Source organism: Neomonachus schauinslandi, chromosome 11 (assembly GCF_002201575.2).
Source record: "Neomonachus schauinslandi chromosome 11, ASM220157v2, whole genome shotgun sequence".
NCBI classification, from domain to species: domain Eukaryota; kingdom Metazoa; phylum Chordata; class Mammalia; order Carnivora; family Phocidae; genus Neomonachus; species Neomonachus schauinslandi.
This window is the reverse complement of record NC_058413.1, coordinates 47,935,499-47,957,982: the sequence shown is the minus strand read 5'-3', so window position 1 is coordinate 47,957,982 and position 22,484 is coordinate 47,935,499. Positions and strand designations below refer to the sequence as shown.

Genomic DNA, 22,484 nt, shown 5'->3' with positions numbered 1-22,484 from the left:
ATAGTCAGCCCTACTGGAGGCAGGATGATGGAAAAGATGACCTTTCAAGTTTCCTCCAGTTTCATCTCTTAGTAACTCAGCACCCTTGGCCTGATTTCTCCAGCTCATATTATTCATCTTGGAAAGGGGCTCCATGTGTGCAAGGGGAGATATGTAACAAGAAAATTGGGCTAAATACACATATTTCATTATTCACTGGCATAACTTTAACCTGATGAACTCATCTGGTGATAATGGATGCAAAACCTGTAAGCTCTAGGCATATCCCTCCAAGTTAATACCAGTACATGATTACTAGAAACTGTTACCATTTCTCTGAATTTTGAGTAAAATACATGCTATTTAAGTAAAGTGGTTTATCACCATAGCAACCATTTCTAGAGTCACACATTCAAATTATAGGCCTGCACAAGGTCCAAGTGACAAAACATTCTGATACAAGTTTTCAGCTCCAGCTTTGCTTGCAATGGTCACCCACATTCTCTCACATTCCTATGGTTTTCAGAAGGAAGAAGGAAGGGAAAGAAAAATGAAAGGGAAGAAGAGTAATTAACTTCCAAATATATAGAGTTGTTTTATAAGGCTACCTACATAAATAGCTGGGCCTTGTAGGGAGTTAATGAAAATAAAATCTAACTTGCAAATTAGAGAGATATAAATTTCTCTTTTCTTTTTTAGTTAAAGTACAATTTACATCCAGTAGAATGTACAAATCTCAAGTGTACAGTTTGATAAGTTTTGACAATACACAGACCTGTATAACCAACACCCCAATCAAGAAATAGAACAACTCCCTACAAATTTCCCAGGGGCCACATCCCACTCAACTCCTTCCCATCCTGAAGCTACCAGTGTTCTGATATTTTTCAACATAATTACTTCTCTGAAACTTCATGTAAATGAAACATACTGTGTGTACTCTTGTGTCTGACTTCTTTTGCTTAACATGTTTTTAGATTGAAATTTATATTGAGATTCTAAAAAAAGAAACTTTTACTGAGATAATTATAGAGTCTCATGGTATTACAACATATGTTTTTGAGATTCACCCATGTATTAATGGTTCATTCCTTTTTATTATCAAGTAGTATTCCATTGTATGGATATACCACAATTTGTTTATCCATTCTTCTATTAATGGATATTTGGGCTGTTTCCAGTTTGGGGCTCTTTATATATAAAGCTGCTATAAATATATCCTACAAGTCCTTTTTTGAACTCAAATTTGGGATTTATGGATAAATGATAAGTAAATGTTTAACTTTATAAGTAACTGCCCAACTGTATTCCAAAGAAACTGTACCATTTTGCAATCCACAAGCAATATAGGAAAATTCTACTTGCTCTAATATTTGCTAAAATATGAACTTGTCTTTTTAAATTCTGGCCATTCTAGAAAGGATACAGTGATGTATCATTGTAGCTTTTCCTATTATCATTTGCATTCTCCTGATAACTAGTGATGTTGCATATTTTATATGCTTATTGCCTATTAGTATATTTTCCTATCTGAAATGTCTGTTCAAATCTTATGCATATTTTAAAAGTGGAGTTGCCTTATTATTATTGAGTTGTAGGAACTGTCTCAATATTTGGGAAACAAGTCCTTTGTTAGATACATCTATTGAAATTTTTTTCTCCCGTCTGTGGCTTGCCTATTCCATTTCTTAATATGCTTTAGATGAGAAAATGCATTTACTTTGAAGAAGTCCATTTGATCTGAGTTTTTTAAATGCTGCCTGGTGTTCTAAGAAATCTTTGACTACTCTCTGGTTGGAAGATATTCTCCTACGTTTTCTCCTATGAGCTTTACAGTTTAGCTTTTAGATTTAGGTCTACTACCATTTCAAACTAATTTTTGTGTACAGTGTAAGCTGGGGGGTCAAAGTTCATTTTTCCCCATATGGATATCTTATTAGTTTAGCACTATTTACTGGAAAAACAACAACAACAACAACAACAACTATCTTTTCCCCTATTGAATGGCTTTGAAATCTCTGTCAAAAATCAGCTGACTACCTAAGGGTGGGTCTATTTCTAGATTGTATTTTGTTTCCTGGATTTGTCTATTCTTACATCAATACCACATTGTATTAATTACTGTAGCTATATAGTAAGTGCTGAAACCACGTCATGTAAGTTCTCCAACTTTGTTTTTTTGAGCGATTTTGGCTATTCTCGGTCTTACATATTTCCGAACAAATTTTAGAAGCATCTTGTCAATTTCTAACAGAAAAGCAAAGCCCTCGATTTTAATTGGGATTGCTTTAAAGTTATAAATCAGTTTGGGGAGAATTGACATCTTAACAGTATCAAATCTTCCAATCCATAAACATGGTATTTCTTTCCAAATATTTCAGTCTTCTTCAATTTCAATGTGTTGTGGGATTTGGTATAAATATTTTACACATATTTTGTTAGAGTTAAGACTAAGTATTTTATGTTTCGTGATATTTTAAATGGTATTTTAAGATTTTGTTTTTTAATTATTCATTGTTAGTATATCAAAATACACTTTATTTTTGTATACAGATCTTGCGCCCTGAAAACTGTTTAATTCACATTTTGTAGATTCCATGGGATATTTTTGTACACAATCGTGTCATCTATAAATAGAGAGTTTTATTCTTCTTTTCCAGCCTATGTAATTTTCTTTTATGTGCCTTGTTGCATTGGCTAAGATCTCTAGTACAATATTAAAGAGAAGTAGAAATGGGCTTCTTTGCCTTTCTCCTACCTTCAGTTGGAAAGTGTTCAATATGTCACCATTAAGAATGATATTAGTTTTGGGGTGTCTGGGTGGCTCAATTGGTTGAACATCTGAATCTTTGTGTTGGCTCAGGTCATGATCTCATGAGTTATGAGATGGAGCCCCACATCAGGCTCCCCGCTCAGCAGGGAGTCTGCTTAAAGATTCTCTCCCTCTGCTCCCCCCCCACACACTTTCTCCCTCTCTCTCTCTCCCCACTTCAAATAAATAAATAAATCTTAAAAAAAAAGAATGATATTAGCTTTAAAAAAAAGAATGATATTAGCTTTAGAGGAGATTTTTTAAATATAAAAATCCCTTAATATATGAAAGAAGTTACCATCTGTTTCTAGTCTACTACTCATGTTTGAGTGTTGAATTTCATCAAATGTTTTTTTTCACAATTATTGAGATAGTCATATGGCTTTTCTCCTTTACTTATTAATATGGTGAATTACATTGGTTGATTTTTGGATGTTAATCCAAACATACATCCCTGGAATATACTGTATACTTGATCAAGAATGTGCTATTTCTTTTATATATTTCTGGATTCACTTTGCTAATACTGAGCTTGAGATTTTTATATCTATATTTATGAGAGATACCGGCTAACAATTTCCTTTTCTTATAATATCCCTGTCATATTTTGGTATTAAAGTTTACTTGCTTTATAAATGAATTGGGAAATATTCTCAAGAATTTGTGTAACAAGCTTTCTTTTCTGCAAATATTTAAACAATTAACCAGTGAAGTAATTTGAGACTGAAATTTTCTTTACTGGAAAGTTCTTAATTACAGATTCAATTTTTAAAGTAAATATAAAATTATTCAGATTTTGTATTTTTGTATATCTGCTTTGATGTTTTTTAAAGAAATCTGATCATTTCATATAAATATTCTAATTTATTGGGACTAAATCATTCACAATATCCTCTTGTAGGAAGGGTACTTAATTTGTTGTTCTTTTCCTAGCTTATTGAGATGAAAGCTTAGATTCATTATTATTGCTATTGTTTCAAGCAGTCAACATTATTTTACATTTATTCACATATTTACCCTTGCTATTGCCCTTCATACCTTCCTGTAGTCAGGATTTCCATCTGGGGTCATTTTTTTTTTTTTTTTACTTTGAGAAATTTCTTTTAGCATTTCTTATAGTAAGAAATGTTGGTAACAAATTCTCTCATCTTTTACATACTTGAAAATATTTTTTTATTTTATCTTTATTTTTGAAGAAAATTATCACTAGATATAGAATTCCAAGTTGGCAATTTTTTAGTTTTATTTTGCACTTAAGACTTCAACAATGTCACTCTATTGTCTTCTGGCTTCCATTATTTCTGTTGATATATCAAATGTTGCTCCTTCAATGGCAATGTGTTCCTCACCACCACTCTCCTAACCCTGGACACTTTTACAATTTTCTCTCTCTAGTCTAAAGAATTAGGGGACAGAATTCAAAACAACCAGAGACACAAGAAAGTAATGAGGAAATCCCTTAAAGGAGATAGCCAGAGAAAGGGCATCCTAAATCCTGCCCAGCCAAAGAGAAATGAACTGACCTAAGATTTGAACTGCTGGCTAAGAGACAATTTGCCTCCAACCAACTACTTGCCTGCCAAAACAGAAATATCAACACTTTTTGGAGGAACATAGTCAAATCCAGAATCAGCACAACATAACATTTCCAATATCTAAGATACAATCCCAGACTACTCAACAGAAATAATAATCAATAGAGACAGACCCTGAGATGACCCAGATGTTGGAATTAGCAAACAAGGATTTTAAAGCAGTTATCATAACTATTACCAATGATGCAAAGGAAAATATTCTTTGAGGAATAAAGGAAATCTCTGAAGAGAAGTAGAAATAATAAAACAGGATCAAATGGGAATTTTAGAATATAATACCTAAAATTAAATACTCACCAGATACGTTTAACAGAGAAATGGAGACTGAATCAAGCTGAAGGGAAATGATACCAGATGGAAAACTGGATTTTCAGAAAAGAAATAAGAACATCAGAAATGGTAAATACCTGGGTATATATAACAGACAAAATATCCTCTTAATTTCTTGGAAATATATATGACTATTTAAAGCAAAAATTAAAACATTGTTTTGTGGGGTTTATAATTATGTAGCTATCATACATGTGACAATTATAGCCTAAAGGCAGGATAAGAGATGAACAGACCCAAATTAATATATGTGGAATTAAAGCAATATTTGTTATAACCCAACCCAATGGGTTGGTTCTCCATAGGGAAAAGATACATAGCATATCCTAACAGCTATAGTCCATAAGGGGAGCTGAGCAAAAGCCAGGCTTGGGAGAGGAGGGTAATGATTTGAAAGGTTTCACTAATACTTCCCCTCAACTGTGGAAGTCTGGCTAAGCTTGTGGTAAAACCTAAGCCTTACACAGAAGGTTCTAGTGGGAGTAGTAGGGACAAAATCCTATGAATCCAAACTAGCATTGGCATTATAAAAAGCATGAGTCAAAGAACAACATGTCAAGATTCATGTTAGCATGGTTATTTGTACCTGTATTAGTCACCTATTGCTGCACTTATACTACAGTGTTTGGGAGGTCCCTCAAATCACCCCCAGGTTCCATGATTCATTAGGAGGATTCACAGGACTCAGCATATAGTTGTACTCATTGCTACAATTTATTACAAAGCACAGTTAGCAAAGGTAAGAGGCACTTGAGGTGAAGTCCAGTAGAAACCAGGCTCAAGGTTCCAAGGGTCTTCTCTCAGGAGTCACATAGAATGCACTTAATTACCCCAGCAATGAGCTGTGACAACACATGTCAAATGTTGCCAAGCAGGAAAGGTCTTAGAGATGGAACCCTAGGTTTTTACTGGGAACTGGTCATGTAGGCAGTCTCTGCCTAGCACCTACCAAAATCCCAGACCCCCAGAAGAAAAGCAGGTTGCAGCATAAACTGAATTGTTTACATAGTTTAGGCAGAATGAATCATTCTTAATCAGATAATGATAGCAACCAAATCCAAGTTCCCAGAAGCCAGCCAAGGGCCAACCATGCAAGCAGGCCTTTTCAAGGTGAGCAGCTTAGGTCTGCTATGTTAATGCTTTTCTGTACAACTACGTGACAAATGACTATAAAAGTCTCAGTTAGCTGTAGGGGTTGGCCATGCTAGGCTAGACCAGACTTCAGGCTTTGTATTAGATTCAAGTCTGCTCCACAAATCTCCATAATTCCAGGAACTGTGGCTCCCTGCAGGCATGTTCTTCTCAAAGCAGGTAGCAGAAATACAAGAGAACAAGCTAAATCACACGAACACTTTTAAGGTCTCTACTTACATCTTACCTCTTAACATTCTATCAGCCAAAATAAGTCATACAGTTCAAACCAACACTAGTGGGGTGAGAAAATATCCTTCCTTCATCTACTCTAGTAGGGAGAACTGCAATGTCACACGGCAAAGGTTGTGAATGTACAAATCACTTACAGAGAGGGATTAAATAATTGGGAAAAGTAATCTAATCTACCACAGTATCCTAGGGACCTCACGAAACTCAGAGGGCAAATGAGGTTGGAAGCATCACCTTATCACCTTTGAAAATGATATTTCTTGGGGCGCCTGGGTGGCTCAGTTGGTTAAGCGACTGCCTTCAGCTCAGGTCATGATCCTGGAGTCCCGGGATCGAGTCCCACATCGGGCTCTCTGCTCGGCAGGGAGTCTGCTTCTCCCTCTGACCCTCCTCCCTCTCATGCTCTCTGTCTCTCATTCTCTCTGTCTCAAATAAATAAATAAAATCTTTAAAAAAAAAGAAAAGAAAATGATATTTCTTGGTTTGTTCATACCCAAAAGGAAATATACCTCAAGGAGACTTGAAGCTGACAGGAAAGAAACGTGCAATTTTTGTAATAGTCTATGCAAGTTCTTTAGCAATATAATAATAGAAGCAATAAAGCTAACTTTAAGAAGTGCTTACCATGTCAAGAATGTCACATGCATTATTTTATTTAATCCCTGGTTGATACCATCACTATTCCCATTTTATAGATGAGGAACCAGAGGCCAAGAGGTTTGTCCAAGGTTATAAAGCTTATAAGCGGTGAAGCCAGGATTTGAATACAGGCAGCCTAGATCCAGAGCTTGTGCTTTTAACCATTATATTTTAAGTGCATGCCAGATTGCAAGGCTTCAATATTGGACTACTAAAGTGTGCCAAAGTTGTGGAAGCACCACCAAATTTGCACATGATTCACATGGGCTCAGAAAGCTAAGGTTTAATTTGTCAAGAGAAGAAAATTTTTATCCTACTCAACAAAAATACCAAGAAAACCTGACTCTTTCTCATAGAAATATATCAACATACCACAGTTCAACTGTTTAATTTCAATGTTCTTTAAATTCAAACATTTCTTGTCTTTGAAGAACTGCTACATGAATACATTTTATTGATCAAAATAACTTTTCAAAGTTTCTAGGCAACCTTGAATATCTACTTCCTAGACGAAAGTATCTGCTACATATACTGTCTCCTGTGACACTGTAAAGGCCACGTTTTCAGTGGAGAAAAATGATCACAAAAGGAAACAATCAGAAAAATCTTCCATTTTCATTAAACAAGTACATTCAATACTATGTTCAATAAATAACAATGAAGAAGTATCTCCTTTATGAAGCAAGAATTCTGTAATGCAAATATACATCCAGAATTTTTAGTCCCTCCCTCCACGGTGATGGGAAAGTGTACTTTAATTACCAGACATTCATTTCTCAGTTGTTTTCTGAGCTTAATAAATAATGAGAGTATTGTACTACTTATCAGAAATCATTAAGGACATAATGTTAAAAGGCATGTTTTCACAATAAGCAATGGTCTGCCAAGCATCTCATTTGAAGATGAGTAAAATGCTGTTGTAGGAGTTGAAGTCTTGGGTCTACCTGATAGAATGGAGTAAGAACCCACTGTGGGGAATTTAGAGGGTTACTAAAGACACAAAACATTACCTAGATGTACTCAGCCTATAAAACATGAAATATACACAAGAGGACATTTCTACCTTCGAAGAACACGATTACCCAAATTAGGCTAAAAATCGGAAAGAAAAAGAAAAAAAAAAAAGACATGGCCAAATGCCAACTATTTGATGACAAGTCTAGAAGAGTGTAGTGTGATACCTCAGTCCAAACATGAACAATGAGGAGATGCAGACTATATTTTTCTATGATGACCACAGCATTTGGAACGAAGGGATGGTTATTCAGTGACAGAGGAAAATGCTCAGGTCAAGTGTTTTGATTTTGTTTATAACAAATCCTCACTTTCTCTGCTAGTCTTCCAAGAGCTCTGCCACTTAGCCAAAAAGCATGATGACCCTGGCTTGTAAAAAATACAAAATCAGAGCTCCAAATGGATTTCTGAGATTCTCCGGAAGAGAGAACCATGATACAATGGAAAACAGGAACTGATGGCAGATTTCCACTTAAATTAAAACCAAATTTCAAAATCTTTAATGGAAAAAGAATTTACTTAATTTATTAGGTATAAATTATTTATGTTATCACATCAAATTGTTCATATAATCTAATTTTAACATCAAAATTTTCCCCATGGGAAATATTTTAATATTCATAGAATAATTTTAATAAAATTAAAATTTCACTCTTAAGAATATTAATTACTATGTGAATCCTGTGTGGACTCAACAGTAAAGGGCAAGGGGGAGCAAGACGGCAGAGGAGTAAGAGACCTGGATTTCACCTGGTCTCAGGAATTCAGCTGGATAGGGATCAAACCATTCTGAACACATACGAACTCAACAGGAGATCGAAGAAAAGAATAGCAACAACTCTCTGAACAGAAAAGCGACCACTTTCTGGAAGGTAGGATGGGCGGAGAAGTGAATCCGAGGCGATATTCGGGAGGATAGACGGCGGGGGAGGGGGCTTCCGTTGGCCGCTTCTGGCAAGTGATAGAGCCACGGAGCACAAAATTGGAACTTTTAGAAGTCTGCTCCGCTGTGGGATGTCGCTCCAGTGGCTAAGCGGGGGTTGGAACCCTCGTGGGACAGTGTGGTCTCAGGACCCTCGGGGTCACAGAAAGACCGGGGGTGCCTGAGGGCAGCAGAGCTCCCAGGTATCAGAGCGAGGAAGCCGGCTGCAGAGACAGAGCCAAGGCGCGGGCTCTCAGCTCAGGGTTGCCATAAACCGTGATCTGCGGCACAGTCGGGCCACTGCTCCTCCAGCAGGGACCCAACAAGCGGCAGATCTGGGGAGACTCCCCTTCCTCCCCCGGGAGGAGCGGCCCAGGAGCGCACCGCAGGGATCTGCTGGGTTTGGAGACTCCACACCGAGTCGGGTGCCAGAGAAAGAAACGCTTGGTCACAGGCCCGGTGAGCACAGAGTGCGGCCGGAGACCGGGGAGATAGGAGTGATTGACGGCTTTTCTCTGGGGCTGCACTGAGGAGTGGGGCCCCGAGTTCTCGGCTCCTCTGGGGCGGAGATTGGGAGGCCACCATTTTCACTCTCGGTCACCAAAGCTGCACGGAAAGCTTGCAGGGAACAAAAGCTCCCGAGAGCAAACCCAAGCAGATTACTTAGCCCGAACTGGGCAAGGGCAGGGCAATTCCACCTCCAGCAAAGACATTTGGGAACCACGGCAACAGGCCCCTCCCCCAGAAGATGAGCAAGAACAGCCAGCCAAAACCAAGTTTACCGATCAATGAGAACAGCAAAACTCCAGCGCTAGGGGAATACTGCACATAGAATTCATGGCTTTTTTTACCATGATTCTTTAGTCTTTCAAAGTTAATTTTTCTTTTTCCCTTTTTCAACCAACATCTTATCAATCCCTTTTTTAAAAAACATTTTTATTTTTCATTTTTAGAGTCATATTCTATCCCTTCATAGTGGTTACCCTTATTTTTGGCACATATATGTAAGTTGTTCTCTCTTTAAAATTTTGAGATACAGTTTCTTCTAACAGATCAAAATATACCCTAAATCTCTAGTGTATGGCTTTGTTCTACTCTCCTGCCTGATCACATTCTCTTCCCTTTTTTTTTTTTAAATCCTCTTCTTTCTTTTTTCAAACAACTTCTTATCAATTCCTTTTATAAAATTTTTTATAATTTTCATCTTTACAGTCATATTCCATCCCTTCATCATATCAACCCTTATTTTTGTACATATATAAGTTTTTCTTTCTTTAAAATTTTGGGAGGCACTTTCTTCTAAAAGACCAAAATACACCCAAAATCTAGTGTGTGGCACTGATCTATATACCAGCCTGATCATATTTGATCACATTCTGGGTTTTTTTGTTGTTGTTTTGTTTTGTTCTGTTTTTGTTTGTTTTTATCTTTATCTTTTTCTTTTTCTTTTTTCTCTCTTTCCATTTCTTTTCCCACTGCTTCAGGTCTTTTCTGATTTGTTTAGAGTATATTTTCTGGGGACGTTGTTACTCTGCTAGCATTTTGTTCTCTCATTAATCTATTCTCCTCTGCACAAAATGACAGACAGAAAAAATCACCTCAACAAAAAGAACAAGAGGTAGTACCGACTGCCAGGGACCTACTCAATACGGACATTAGTATGATGTCGGATCTAGAGTTCAGAATCATCACTTTAAAGATACTAGCTGGGCTTGAAAAAAGCATGGATGTTATTAGAGAACCCCTTTCTGGAGAAATAAAAGAACTAAAATCTAACCAAGTCGAAATCAAAAAGGCTATTAATGAGGTGCAATCAAAAATGGGGGCACTAACTGCTAGGATAAATGAGGCAGAAGAGAGAATCAGTGATATAGAAGACCAAATGATGGAAAATAAAGAAGCTGAGAAAAAGAGAGATAAACAACTACTGGATCACAAGGGCAGAATTTGAGAGATAAGCGATACCATAAGACAAAACAACATTAGAATAATTGGGATCCCAGAAGAAGAAGAAAGAGAGAGAGGGGAAGAAGGTATATTGGACCAAATTATAGCAGAGAACTTCCCTAATTTGGGGAAGGAAACAGGCATCAAAATCCAGGAGGCACACAGAACCCCTCTCAAAATCAATAAAAATAGGTCAACACCCCGACATCTAATAGTAAAACTTACAAGTCTCAGAGACAAAGAGAAAATCCTGAAAGCAGCTCGGGAGAAGAGATATGTAACCTACGAAGGTAGAACATTAGATTGACAACAGACCTATCCACAGAGACCTGGCAGGCCAGAAAGGACTGGCATGATATATTCAGAGAACTAAACGAGAAAAATATGCAGCCAAGAATACTATATCCAGCTAGGCTGTCATTGAAAATAGAAGGAGAGATAAAAAGCTTCCAGGACAAACAAAAACTAAAGGAATTTGCAAACACAAAACCAGTCCTACAAGAAATATTGAAAGGGGTCCTCTAAGCAAAGAGAGAGCCTAAAAGCAACATAGACCAGAAAGGAACACAGACAGTATACAGTAACAGTCACCTTACAGGCAATACAATGGCACTAAATTCCTATCTTTCAATAGTTACCCTGAATGTAAATGGGCTAAATGTCCCAATCAAAAGACACAGGCTATCAGATTGGATTAAAAAACAAGACCCATCGATATGCTGTCTGCAAGAGACTCATTTTAGACCCAAAGACACCACAGATTGAAAGTGAGGGGGTGGAAAACAATTTACTATGCTAATGGACACCAAAAGAAAGCTAGGGTGGCAGTCCTTATATCAGACAAATTAGATTTTAAACCAAAAACTGTAATAAGAGATGAGGAAGGACACTATATCCTCCTTAAAGGGTCTATCCAACGAGAAGATCTAACAATTGTAAATATCTATGCCCCTAATTGGAACAGCCAATTATATAAGGCAATTAATAACAAAAGCAAAGAAACACATTGACAACAATACAATAATAGTGGGGGACTTTAACACCCCCCTCACTGAAATGGACAGATCATCTAAGCAAAAGATCAACAAGGAAATAAAGACTTTAAATGACACACTGGACCAAACGGACTTCACAGACATATTCAGAACATTCCATCCCAAAGCGACGGAATACACATTCTTCTCTAGTGCCCATGGAACATTCTCCAGAATAGATCACATCCTAGGTCACAAATCAGGTCTCAACCAGTACCAAAAGATTGGGATCATTCCCTGCCTATTTTCAGACCACAATGCTTTGAAACTAGAAATCAATCACAAGAGGAAAGTCGGAAAGAACTCAAATACATGGAGGCTAAAGAGCATCCTACTAAAGAATGAGTGGGTCAACCAGGAAATTAAAGAAGAATTAAAAAAATTCATGGAAACCAATGCAAATGAAAACACAACTGTTCAAAATCTTTGGGATGCAGCAAAGGCAGTCCTAAGAGGAAAGTATATAGCAATACAAGCCTTTCTCAAGAAACAAGAAAGGTCTCAAGTACACAACCTAACCCTACACCTAAAGGAGCTGGAGAAAGAACAGCAAATAAAGCCTAAACCCAGCAGGAGAAGAGAAATAATAAAGATCAGAGCAGAAATCAATGAAATAGAAACCAAAAGAACAGTAGAACACATCAACAAAACTAGGAGCTGGTTCTTTGAAAGAATTAACAAGATTGATAAACCCCTGGCCAGACTTATCAAAAAGAAAAGAGAAAGGACCCAAATCAACAAAATCATGAATGAAAGAGGAGAGATCACAACCAACACCAAAGAAATACAAACAATTATAAGAACATATTATGAGCAACTCTATGCCAGCAAATTAGATAGCCTGGAAGAAATGGATGCATTCCTAGAGATGTATCAACTACCAAAACTGAACCAGGAAGAAATAGAAAACCTGAACAGACCTATAACCACTAAGGAAATTGAAGCAGTCATCAGAAATCTCCCAACAAACAAAAGCCCAGGGCCAGATGGCTTCCTAGGGGAATTCTACCAAACATTTAAAGAAGAATTAATACCTATTCTTCTGAAACTGTTCCAAAGAATAGAAATGGAAGGAAAACTTCCAAACTCGTTTTATGAGGCCACCATTACCTTGATCCCAAAACCAGACAAAGACCCCATCAAAAAGGAGAATTACAGAGTAATCAACATAGTATTAGAAGTCCTAGCCACAGCAATCAGACAACAAAAAGAAATGGAAGGCATCCAAATCGGCAAAGAAGAAGTCAAACTCTCACTGTTTGCAGATGATATGATACTTTATGTGGAAAACCCAGAAGACTCCACCCCAAAACTGCTAGAACTCATACAGGAATTCAGTCAAGTGGCAGGATATAAAATCAATGCACAGAAATCAGTGGCATTCCTATACACCAACAACAAGACAGAAGAAAGAGAAATGAAGGAGTATATCCCATTTACAATTGCACCCAAAACCATAAGGTACCTAAGAATAAAGTCTAACCAAAGAAGCAAAGGATCTGTACTCAGAAAACTATAAAATACTCATGAAACAAATTGAGGAAGACACAAAGAAATGGAAAAACGTTCCATGCTCAAGGATTGGAAGAACAAATATTGTGAAGATGTCAATGCTACCTAGAGCAATCTACACATTCAATGCAATCCCCATCAAAATACCATCCACTTTTTTCAAAGAAATGGAACAAATAGTCCTAAAGTTTGTATGGAACCAGAAAAGACCCCGAATAGCCAGAGGAATGTTGAAAAGGAAAAGCAAAGCTGGCGGCATCACAATTCTGGACTTCCAGCTCTATTACAAAGCTGTCATCATCAAGACAGTATGGTACTGGCACAAAAACAGACACATAGATCAATGGCACAGAACAGAGAGCCCAGAAATGGACCCTCAACTCTATGGTCAACTCATCTTCGGCAAAGCAGGAAAGAATGTCCAATGGAAAAAAGACAGTCTCTTCAACAAATGGTGTTGGGAAAATTGGACAGCCACATGCAGAAGAAACTGGACCATTTCCTTACACCACACACAAAAATAGACTCAAAATGGTTGAAAGACCTCAATGTGAGACAGGAGTCCATCAAATTCTAAAGGAGAACGCAGGCAGCAACCTCTTCGACCTCAGCCACAGCAAGTTCTTCCTAGAAACATCGCCAAGGGCAAGGGAAGCAAGGGCAAAAATGAACTATTGGGACTTCATCAAGATAAAAAGCTTTTGCACAGCAAAAGAAACAGTCAACAAAACCAAAAGGCAACCGACAGAATGGGAGAAGATATTTGCAAATGACATATCAGATAAAGGGCTAGTATCCAAAATCTATAAAGAACTTATCAAACTCAACACCCAAAGAACAAATGATCCAATCAAGAAATGGGCAGAAGACATGAACAGACATTTTTCCAAAGAAGACATCCAAATGGCCAACAGACACATGAAAAAGTGCTCAACATCGCTCGGCATCAGGGAAATCCAAATCAAAACCTCAATGAGATCCCACCTCACACCAGTCAGAATGGCTAAAATTAACAAGTCAGGAAACGACAGATGTTGGCGGGGATGCAGAGAAAGGGGAACCCTCCTACACTGTAGGTGGGAATGAGAGCTGGTGCAGCCACTCTGGAAAACAGTATGGAGGTTCCTCAAAAAGTTGGAAATAGAGCTACCATACGATCCAGCAATTGCACCACTGGGTATTTACCCCAAAGATACAAATGTAGGGATCCAAAGGGGTACGTGCACCCCGATGTTTATAGCAGCAATGTCCACAATAGCCAAACTGTGGAAAGAGCCAAGATGTCCATCGGCAGATGAATGGATAAAGAAGATGTGGTATATAGATACAATGGAATATTATGCAGCCATCAAAAGGAATGAAATCTTGCCATTTGCAACGACGTGGATGGAACTGGAGGGTGTTATGCTGAGCGAAATAAGTCAATCAGAGAAAGACATGTATCATATGACCTCACTGATATGAGGAATTTTTAATCTCAGGAAACAAACTGAGGGTTGCTGGAGTGGGGGCTGGGGTGGGAGGGATGGGGTGGCTGGGTCATTGGGGAGGGTATGTGCTATGGTGAGCACTGTGAATTGTGCAAGACTGTTGAATCACAGATTTGTACCTGTGAAACAAATAATGCAATATATGTTAAGAAAAAAAAAAAAAGAAGAAGATAGCAGGAGGGCAAGAATGAAGGGGGGGAAATCGGAGGGGGAGACGAACCATGAGAGATGATGGACTCTGAAAAACAAACTGAGGGTTCTAGAGGGGAGGGGGGTGGGAGGATGGGTTAGCCTGGTGATGCGTATTGAGGAGGGCACATTCTGCATGAAGCACTGGGTGTTATGCACAAACAATGAATCATGGAACACTACATCAAAAACTAATGATGTAATGTATGGTGATTAACATAACAATAAAAAAGTGTCTTTGTGCAACAACTCAAAAAATAAAAAAAATCAGAGTTAAAAAAAAAAGAGTAAATGGCAAGCTCTATTTTCAGTTATCACCTGAGAACTTTATACTCCACTATTTACTGTTGCTAATGAAGATTCGAAAGAAAAGAAGTAATTTCTTAGCACAAGCTCAGCTTCAATATAATTAACAAAGTACTGTGCTTATTCATAAAAACCCGTGAAAGAACTTAATATGCTTATTCATAAAAACCCATGAAAGAACTTATTATGTTAAATGTATAAGAAGTCTTTCTTTTAAGGGGTAACACTTTTCAGAAAAACTCCCACACAAGGTAATGTATTCCTCCCAAGACATCACAGCCAAAACCTAAGCATGGGAAAGTTCCTTAGAGGACATCCAGGGCAAACTCCTACCCATCTTGCAGGAATTCCTGCTACAGCAGTTTTGACAAGTAGCTTTCCAGAGTCTGCATGAATACTTCTACTAACTGGGACGTGGGGTTTACTATCCATGGACCAGCCCGTTTTATTGCAGGTGAGCTCTGACTGTAGAAAAGTTCTTTGTGCTGATCTATGTTCTTAAAATTTCCATCTACCTGGTATAAAATTTATACCACTGGTTATAGTTCTAGCATCCATAAGCACCTCAAATTCCAACTCTTCTGTTCCCTAGTTGGAAGTAGTAGCTGAGAACAACAGAGCAAGTCCCATCACTCTATGACTTGCAGGGGTGGGGGAAGGGAGGGGAGAGGTGTGACAGAGCCATGGAAAAGGAGATGGAAGACAACCAACCAAATATTTGGTTCACAAGGATATTTTATGTCGGATTCAGTGACAAACACAGATACAATCCAAGACTACGAAATACAAAAGATAACGTGGATTTATGTGGTGTATGTGTATTTGTGTTTGTATATGTGTGTATCTGTAGATGCACGTGTGTATATTATTGTAACACACACATCTGAGTTTGACTATATGTACAGCTGACGCTTGAACAACAGGGATTTGAACTGTGTGGGTCCACTTATACATGGATCTTTTTGGATAAGTAGAGCATAGTACTGTAAATGTCTTTTCCTTATGGTTTTCTTAATAACATTTTCTTTTTCTCTAGCCTAATTTATTGTGAGAATACAGTATATAATACATATAACATGTAAAATATGTGTTAATAGGCCACTAATGTTATTGAAAAGGTTTCAATCAACAATAGGCTATTAGTAGTTAAGTTTTGGGGGAGTCAACAGTTCTATGCAAATTGTCAACTGCATGGGGGTCAGCGCCCCTAACCCCACCCCGTAACTCAAGGATCAACTGTATATATGTATGTGGTACATGTGTATACATGTGAGAAGGTCTATGTATGTGTGTGTGTGCATATGAATATGTATGTATAAAATGCCAAGTCAGCTAATAGAAAAATCTTCAAACTGTCTTCAATAAGGAATGCACATGAGTTTTTAGGGTATTATTTTTAACAATATAAAATATACACAGCTGCTAAGCATTTCAGGAGTTGTTAACAGACCAGAGAGGATGAAGGGAATGCAACATACTTACGTTTATATTATGGTAAAAATATGATTATTTCAAAATAGCTGAGTCATTAAATGTTAAACTTATTATCTAGACATTTGCTATCAAGTAGATGAAGAAGTTCTCAACCAGTAAGTCAAAATCAACCAGTAGATCACTCTACCAAGTCTCTTTCTGCAGGTTTCTGATGGCCTTGTTAGCATGGGAGGGGCAGGCAGCAAAGCACCTTCCTGGGCGCAGCTCAGAACCGACCCTCTCAGGCCTGAGCAGCACTCTGCCTACGCTACGCCTCAGAGAGCCAGAAAGTAACAGCTCCTCACGGGGTCGTGGCTGCCCTGAGGTGAACACAGCCCCCACTGGCAGGACACTAAATGATTAAAAAAGAATTCAAATATGTTCACTAGATTTCAAGATAAGGAATATCTTGAGATGGGGTGCCTGGGTGGCTCAGTCGTTAAGCGTCTGCCTTCGGCTCAGGTCATGATCCCAGGGTCCTGGGATCGAGCCCCCACATCGGGCTCCCTGCTCAGCGGGGAGCCTGCTTCTCCCTCTCCCACTTCCCCTGCTTGTGTTCCCCCTTTCACTGTCTCTCTCTCTGTCAAATAAACAAATAAAATCTTAAAAAAAAAAAAAGAAATATCTTGAGATATTTCAAGATATTCAAGAGAACAAACCCATGGAAAATTTTTCCATAAACATAGAAACAAAAGAAAAAACAGTTTGGGTAAATTGCTAGGATATCTGGTTAGTAGAACCCTGTCTGGAATTAATCAAATGTTACTGAATTATATTCACCAAAAAGAATAAAGCTCTTTTAGATCTAATAAGGCAAAATGATAAACCTATATAAATAGTTTTAGTTATCATAAAATTGGAAACAAATAACTGGATAATGTAAAAAATCTTTTCCTAGATAATACATAAAATCATTCCAAGTTGTATAGCCTGGTAAAGCACAAAATTATTAACTTTGACCCATGGGCCAAATATCACACACCATTCTGTTTTTGTAAATAAAGTTTCGTTGGTACGTGGCCATGTTCATTCATTTGCTGTCTATGCCTATTTTCATACTGTCACATCAGAGGTGAGAAGTTGTGACAGAGACTATTAGGACCCACAAAGCCTAAAATATTTACTCTCCGTTCCTTTATGGGAAAAGTTTGCAGACCCCTGCCCGACATAATCATAGATCTTAGAATAAACATGTAGGCTACCCTGCTAAATCACAATAGCATTAAGAGAGGTGAGAACTTTACTTGCTTTGTCATGTAGGTCCTTCCTTACAGACCAAAAACAAAAAAAGACAGAGTTGCAAAAGTTGTTCCAAGTGTTGTGAAAATATTTTACAGTTTGGAGAAATGGAACAATTGTTCTTCCTACTTGTTTTGTTGGTCCCTCCTACCTGTTTCTCCTCCTCTTCATCTGAGGTGCTACTGATATCCTGGACATTTCCACTGGGGCTGCCGGGTTGGTAATCTTTCAACTTCTCTTGAATGGACCAGTTGTCCTTTTGATCTGTTGTATTTTCCTCATCACTTTCTGGGTTATTTTTCCATTCCTTCATCATTTCTAACACATTGGTTGGTCTTGCTGAAGAAAGCGTATTGCCCTAATATTAACAATGAATTTTTGGTGTTAGAAACAGTTTAGAAAATTGAAAAGATTTTTACAACTTCGAGTAATACATCTTCCTAAATTCAGTAAGTCACTTGGAAAAACCAAAATGCTGAATAAACAGCAAAACTTCTGTTGCCCTTTGGAGCATCCTCCCTGTGCTGATATGGCTCATGCCTCTTGACTGAGATCATGTGCAACAGGTTAGGGTTTGGGGGGAAATATTAGGGTTTGAAAGAACAATGCAACATGCTCATGCAAAGGACACTAGATGTGGGAATTCCCTGGAGTCCGAAGACCCCCTTATAGAGCGACTCTTAGAAAACTAACAGGGAAGCAGAAAGAAGGAAAAAAGTTGCCCCCAGTCTGGTGGGCCCAACACTAAGGGCAAGCTTATATAACATCAAAATCTCCAGGTAGGAAAGCTAAACTCATTAAGTAGTTAAACACTGTGTCCAAGAAGAGAGATGTTTGATTTGAAAGTTTTTTAGTTGACTGGAAGATTTAAATATAAAGTGGCCATGATTATAACTGATTCAGCACACTGCTTTAATCCCAAATGTGACCATACCAAACCAAAATTGACTGTTTTATATTAATAATGTTTTTCTCAAAAATAATATTCCACTTAATGCCAAGAAATACATGAATGCAGTCTCAAATGGCTCCTGAGAGAGTAGGTATGCTTTAAATATTTTTGCTCCTAGGAACTCAGACTAGTAGAGAAGGTTTAGACAAGTTTAGATCACATTTAGATTAAAAAGGGAAATACAAGTGTGGGCACAGCTATGAAGTGATTCTATGTTAATTTGGTATGTGGGTGGACTGAAGCATTAAGCATCAGTGACGCAGAATACTATGAAACAGAGCACTTTAAGGGTAGACATCTGAGTACACCGTTGAGGATTTGTAGAGTTTAACATATTTGTGGTTAAAGACATAGACACACATTAAGTATAGAACGGTAATAACTGAGGATCATTATGCAACTAATTCCTCGTGGTTCTTCTATTTCATCCTGTTTTAAGAAGTTGTATATTCTTACTACTTTCATAGCATCCTGCTTTTGGTTACATCTACCCATAGCATCCTCTACCCATTCACTCCCACAATGCCCTTACCATGCCTTCTGCCAACCCATAGCCTACATTTCCTCCAAGGCTCAATTTGAGAGTCATCTCTGTCAAGCATCCCAGAACTTTAAAAAATGTTGTCAACTTAAACTCAGATGAAATATAGACTGAGTCTTGAGACCATAAAAGAGTTGGAATTGTCTAGAATAGTAGAGTCTCTGATCGCTCATCTGAAAGAGTTCTGACCTCCAGGGCTCTGCCAATAGCCCTGTTTGATCCTTATGATCCATCTAGCCTCTATTACAACTTTCTGGTTTCATCCTGACCTTTGTCCCTAATTTTCATGTAATCACAATATCCTTTCTTCTAGGCATGTTGTAGAATTCTGTTCTCTATATCTTTTGGGATATGACTATGTGACTTGTTTTGGCCAGTGAAATGTTATTGGAAATAGTATATATCATTTCTGGGTGGAAACTATAAGAGATAGCATGTAATTTATGATGTTTCCTATCCCTACCTTCGTAACTATAGAAGCACAGAGATGGAGCCTCCCTCAGCCTGGGTCCCTGAGTGAGGACAAAGTAAAACAAAGCCTCCTCCCCTCCTCCCAGCCAATCTGTGCCATGGCATCGAGACCACTGAGATTTGGGGGTCATTTGTTACCACAGCATAATTTAGCCTATCCTGATATAAATAGCAAATTAAACATTTGCATTCTGTAAGTCACTTCCAAAAAGCCCTTAAAAAGAGTGAGCCAATGTACAACCAGCATACCCAACAAAACTGTAATTACTACAGAAATCCTATCCCAGTAGTACCCTGTGCCAGCCCATTTGTTTAGTCAGTCCTTGCTTTGCACAGTGCTCATATGCATGAATTTCAGTCATCATGACTTAGTTACAAATAATCTCAGTCCCCCAATGACATAGTTCAAATTTCAGTCACCATGGTATGTTATCAATAATTACATAAAGTTCGAACTTCACTGCTAGCTCTTCCAGCCACAATCACCATGTAAATTACAGATGTGCAATGTGATCAGTGACGAGTCATGTCACTTCTTTCATGGTCTGTTGGTGATGGGACACTGGGCATCCGCGCCTCAGTTCACACACAGACAGCAAAGTATGCAGTCGTGTTGCCTCCTTGCCTCCCCAGGAATCTGCCAGCTAAGATGAAAGTGCATCAGGTAGATGAAAAGTGATCATGCTGGAAGTGAAATCTGAATCAAATGTCAATGGAGTAACAGAAGAAGTAGCTGACCTTGGAAACTGCCACTGCCACCGTTTGAGAGAACCTAGATATGCAACCAAAGGAACCTGGTGAAGGCAAACTTATGAACAGAAATGAGAGGAAAGTGGTGTGCAGAAAGGACAGAGGTGCCCTGGAGAAAGTGATGCCCGCAAAGAAGGTATCATTTAAAGGATTTTCAGAGATAATTCATGACATTGAAAGCACAAAGAATAAGATGTTGGAAGTTGATCCAAACTTAGAGAATAGTATTAGGACTCACTGAAGTATAAAAAAAGATGCTCCCCTCTGTATTGTAAGTTATAGGACAAGGAGAAGGTAAGCACTGTTTAAACTGATTTTGATAAGTTTTTCTGAAAAAAAAATAAGACACTTCAGTTCTTAATATTTCTAATGTTTTAAATTACAATGCACTAAGAAAAATCAGTTTTCCTTTTGTTTCATTTTCCAAGTATTAGAACCAACAGTTAGTTTTTATTATTTAACAAAAATTTTTAAAGGGCATGGAACAATCGTAATTTTTCCCAATAATTATTAAGATCCTTTTGCAGTTTCAACCTGCATTGTTATTTTTATGGTCCTGCGCTACTATACAAAGCAAGGATTCCCTGTATTATCTTGAATCTGCATCTCTAGCAATCTTTCAAATGCTCATAATACACGTAAGAGCTTGATGACTGATACTCTATATGCCTAAAGTAGAGTGCCTTTGTACTCAAAGAAATGACCCTATTTCTCATTCCACAGAGATTGTGAAGAAGAGAAAGGATTCAGAATAGGACATTATCCCCTCAGAAACACCCTACTATTTGGAAATCTTTAACTCTTTGCTTCCTACATTCATGTGTGATATCAAACAGGGCACAAAGTCTAAAGTCCAGTCAATAACTTACTAGACTACCCCCTTCTTGCTTGCTAGCAGCTGGAGGAGGAATTGTATCAAATGCTTGGACAGACCTATGAATAAGTGGGCCAGGGCTCTGTGTCATGAGCCTTCTAGGTTCAACAGAAATTACAAATGAACCAACCAACAAACAAAAATGGGCAGAATTATTAGGGCAGACACTGTAAAGTGTATGTCATTTCACTATCAGGACACTAACCTCTGAATTCCTTTTACTGGTTGTAATCAGAGTCAGATACTGAACTTATCAACTGTGAAGTAGTAAATGGCAAGAAGGCAGCAGTAACACGTCAATAATCTGAGGCTTTCAAAAGTAGAACACCAACATTCTGGTTACTAAACTTCTACTTGGTTAACTAACAGAGGGTTGAGACTATTTTATTTTGAAAAATGGAAAAATGAATACTCATGGAGAAGAAGCATTGGCAAAAACTAAGATTTGATTTAATACCTTAGTATTAAGTGGAGACCAAAATTGGAGATCTAAACATATGTCCCTATCTAACATACTTCGCCTGTTCAAGGACTGTGACTATCAGTATTTTATAAACAGTAAGTATTTAATGAGTAGTTTTGAATGAATGAATAAATGAACGAATGATATTTATGAGCTGGGGTGAGGTGGTATGAAACATAAAATTAGCAAAGCTAGGGGCACCTGGGTGGCTCAGCTGGTTAAGCATCTGCCTTTGGCTCAGGTCATGATCCCAGGAGTCCTGGGACTGAGTCCCATGTGGGCTCCCTGCTCAGCGGGGAGCCTGCTTCTCCCTCTCCCTTTCCCCCTGCTTGTGCTTTCTCTCGCTCGCTCTTTCTCTTTGTCAAATAAATAAATAAAATCTTTTTTTAAAAATGGCAAAGCTAAAAGGAAACATTCTAGGTCTTTAGCTTCTGGTCATCATTTCCACTTTTTGTAAATAGCCAGAACTCTTTATTTTGTAATATTCCTAAGGTTTTTTTTTTTTTTTTTACTTGAGTATAGTTGACACCTAGGAATAAAATTTTTTTCAATAGGAAAATGGAATAATC

General features: G+C 37.9%; 1 protein-coding gene across 3 annotated transcripts in view; it reads right to left on the bottom strand.

The window, feature by feature from the left end:
• The window catches only part of STK33 (serine/threonine kinase 33), a 70,008-nt gene that overhangs the window by 4,730 nt on the left and 42,794 nt on the right, over positions 1 to 22,484 (bottom strand). The window contains exons 11-12 of one of the 3 annotated variants that reach the window (XM_021685744.2): positions 18,016 to 18,222; positions 4,706 to 4,748 (exon numbers count right to left, since the gene is read on the bottom strand). The exons of 1 other annotated variant lie outside the window; for it this stretch is intronic. In XM_021685744.2, the coding sequence (XP_021541419.2) occupies positions 4,716 to 4,748; positions 18,016 to 18,222 (240 nt within the window). In that variant the 3' untranslated portion in view covers positions 4,706 to 4,715. Of the gene's footprint in view, positions 1 to 4,705; positions 4,749 to 18,015; positions 18,223 to 22,484 lie in introns of those variants that run through there. One more of the 3 variants, XM_021685743.1, reaches the window with a different exon arrangement.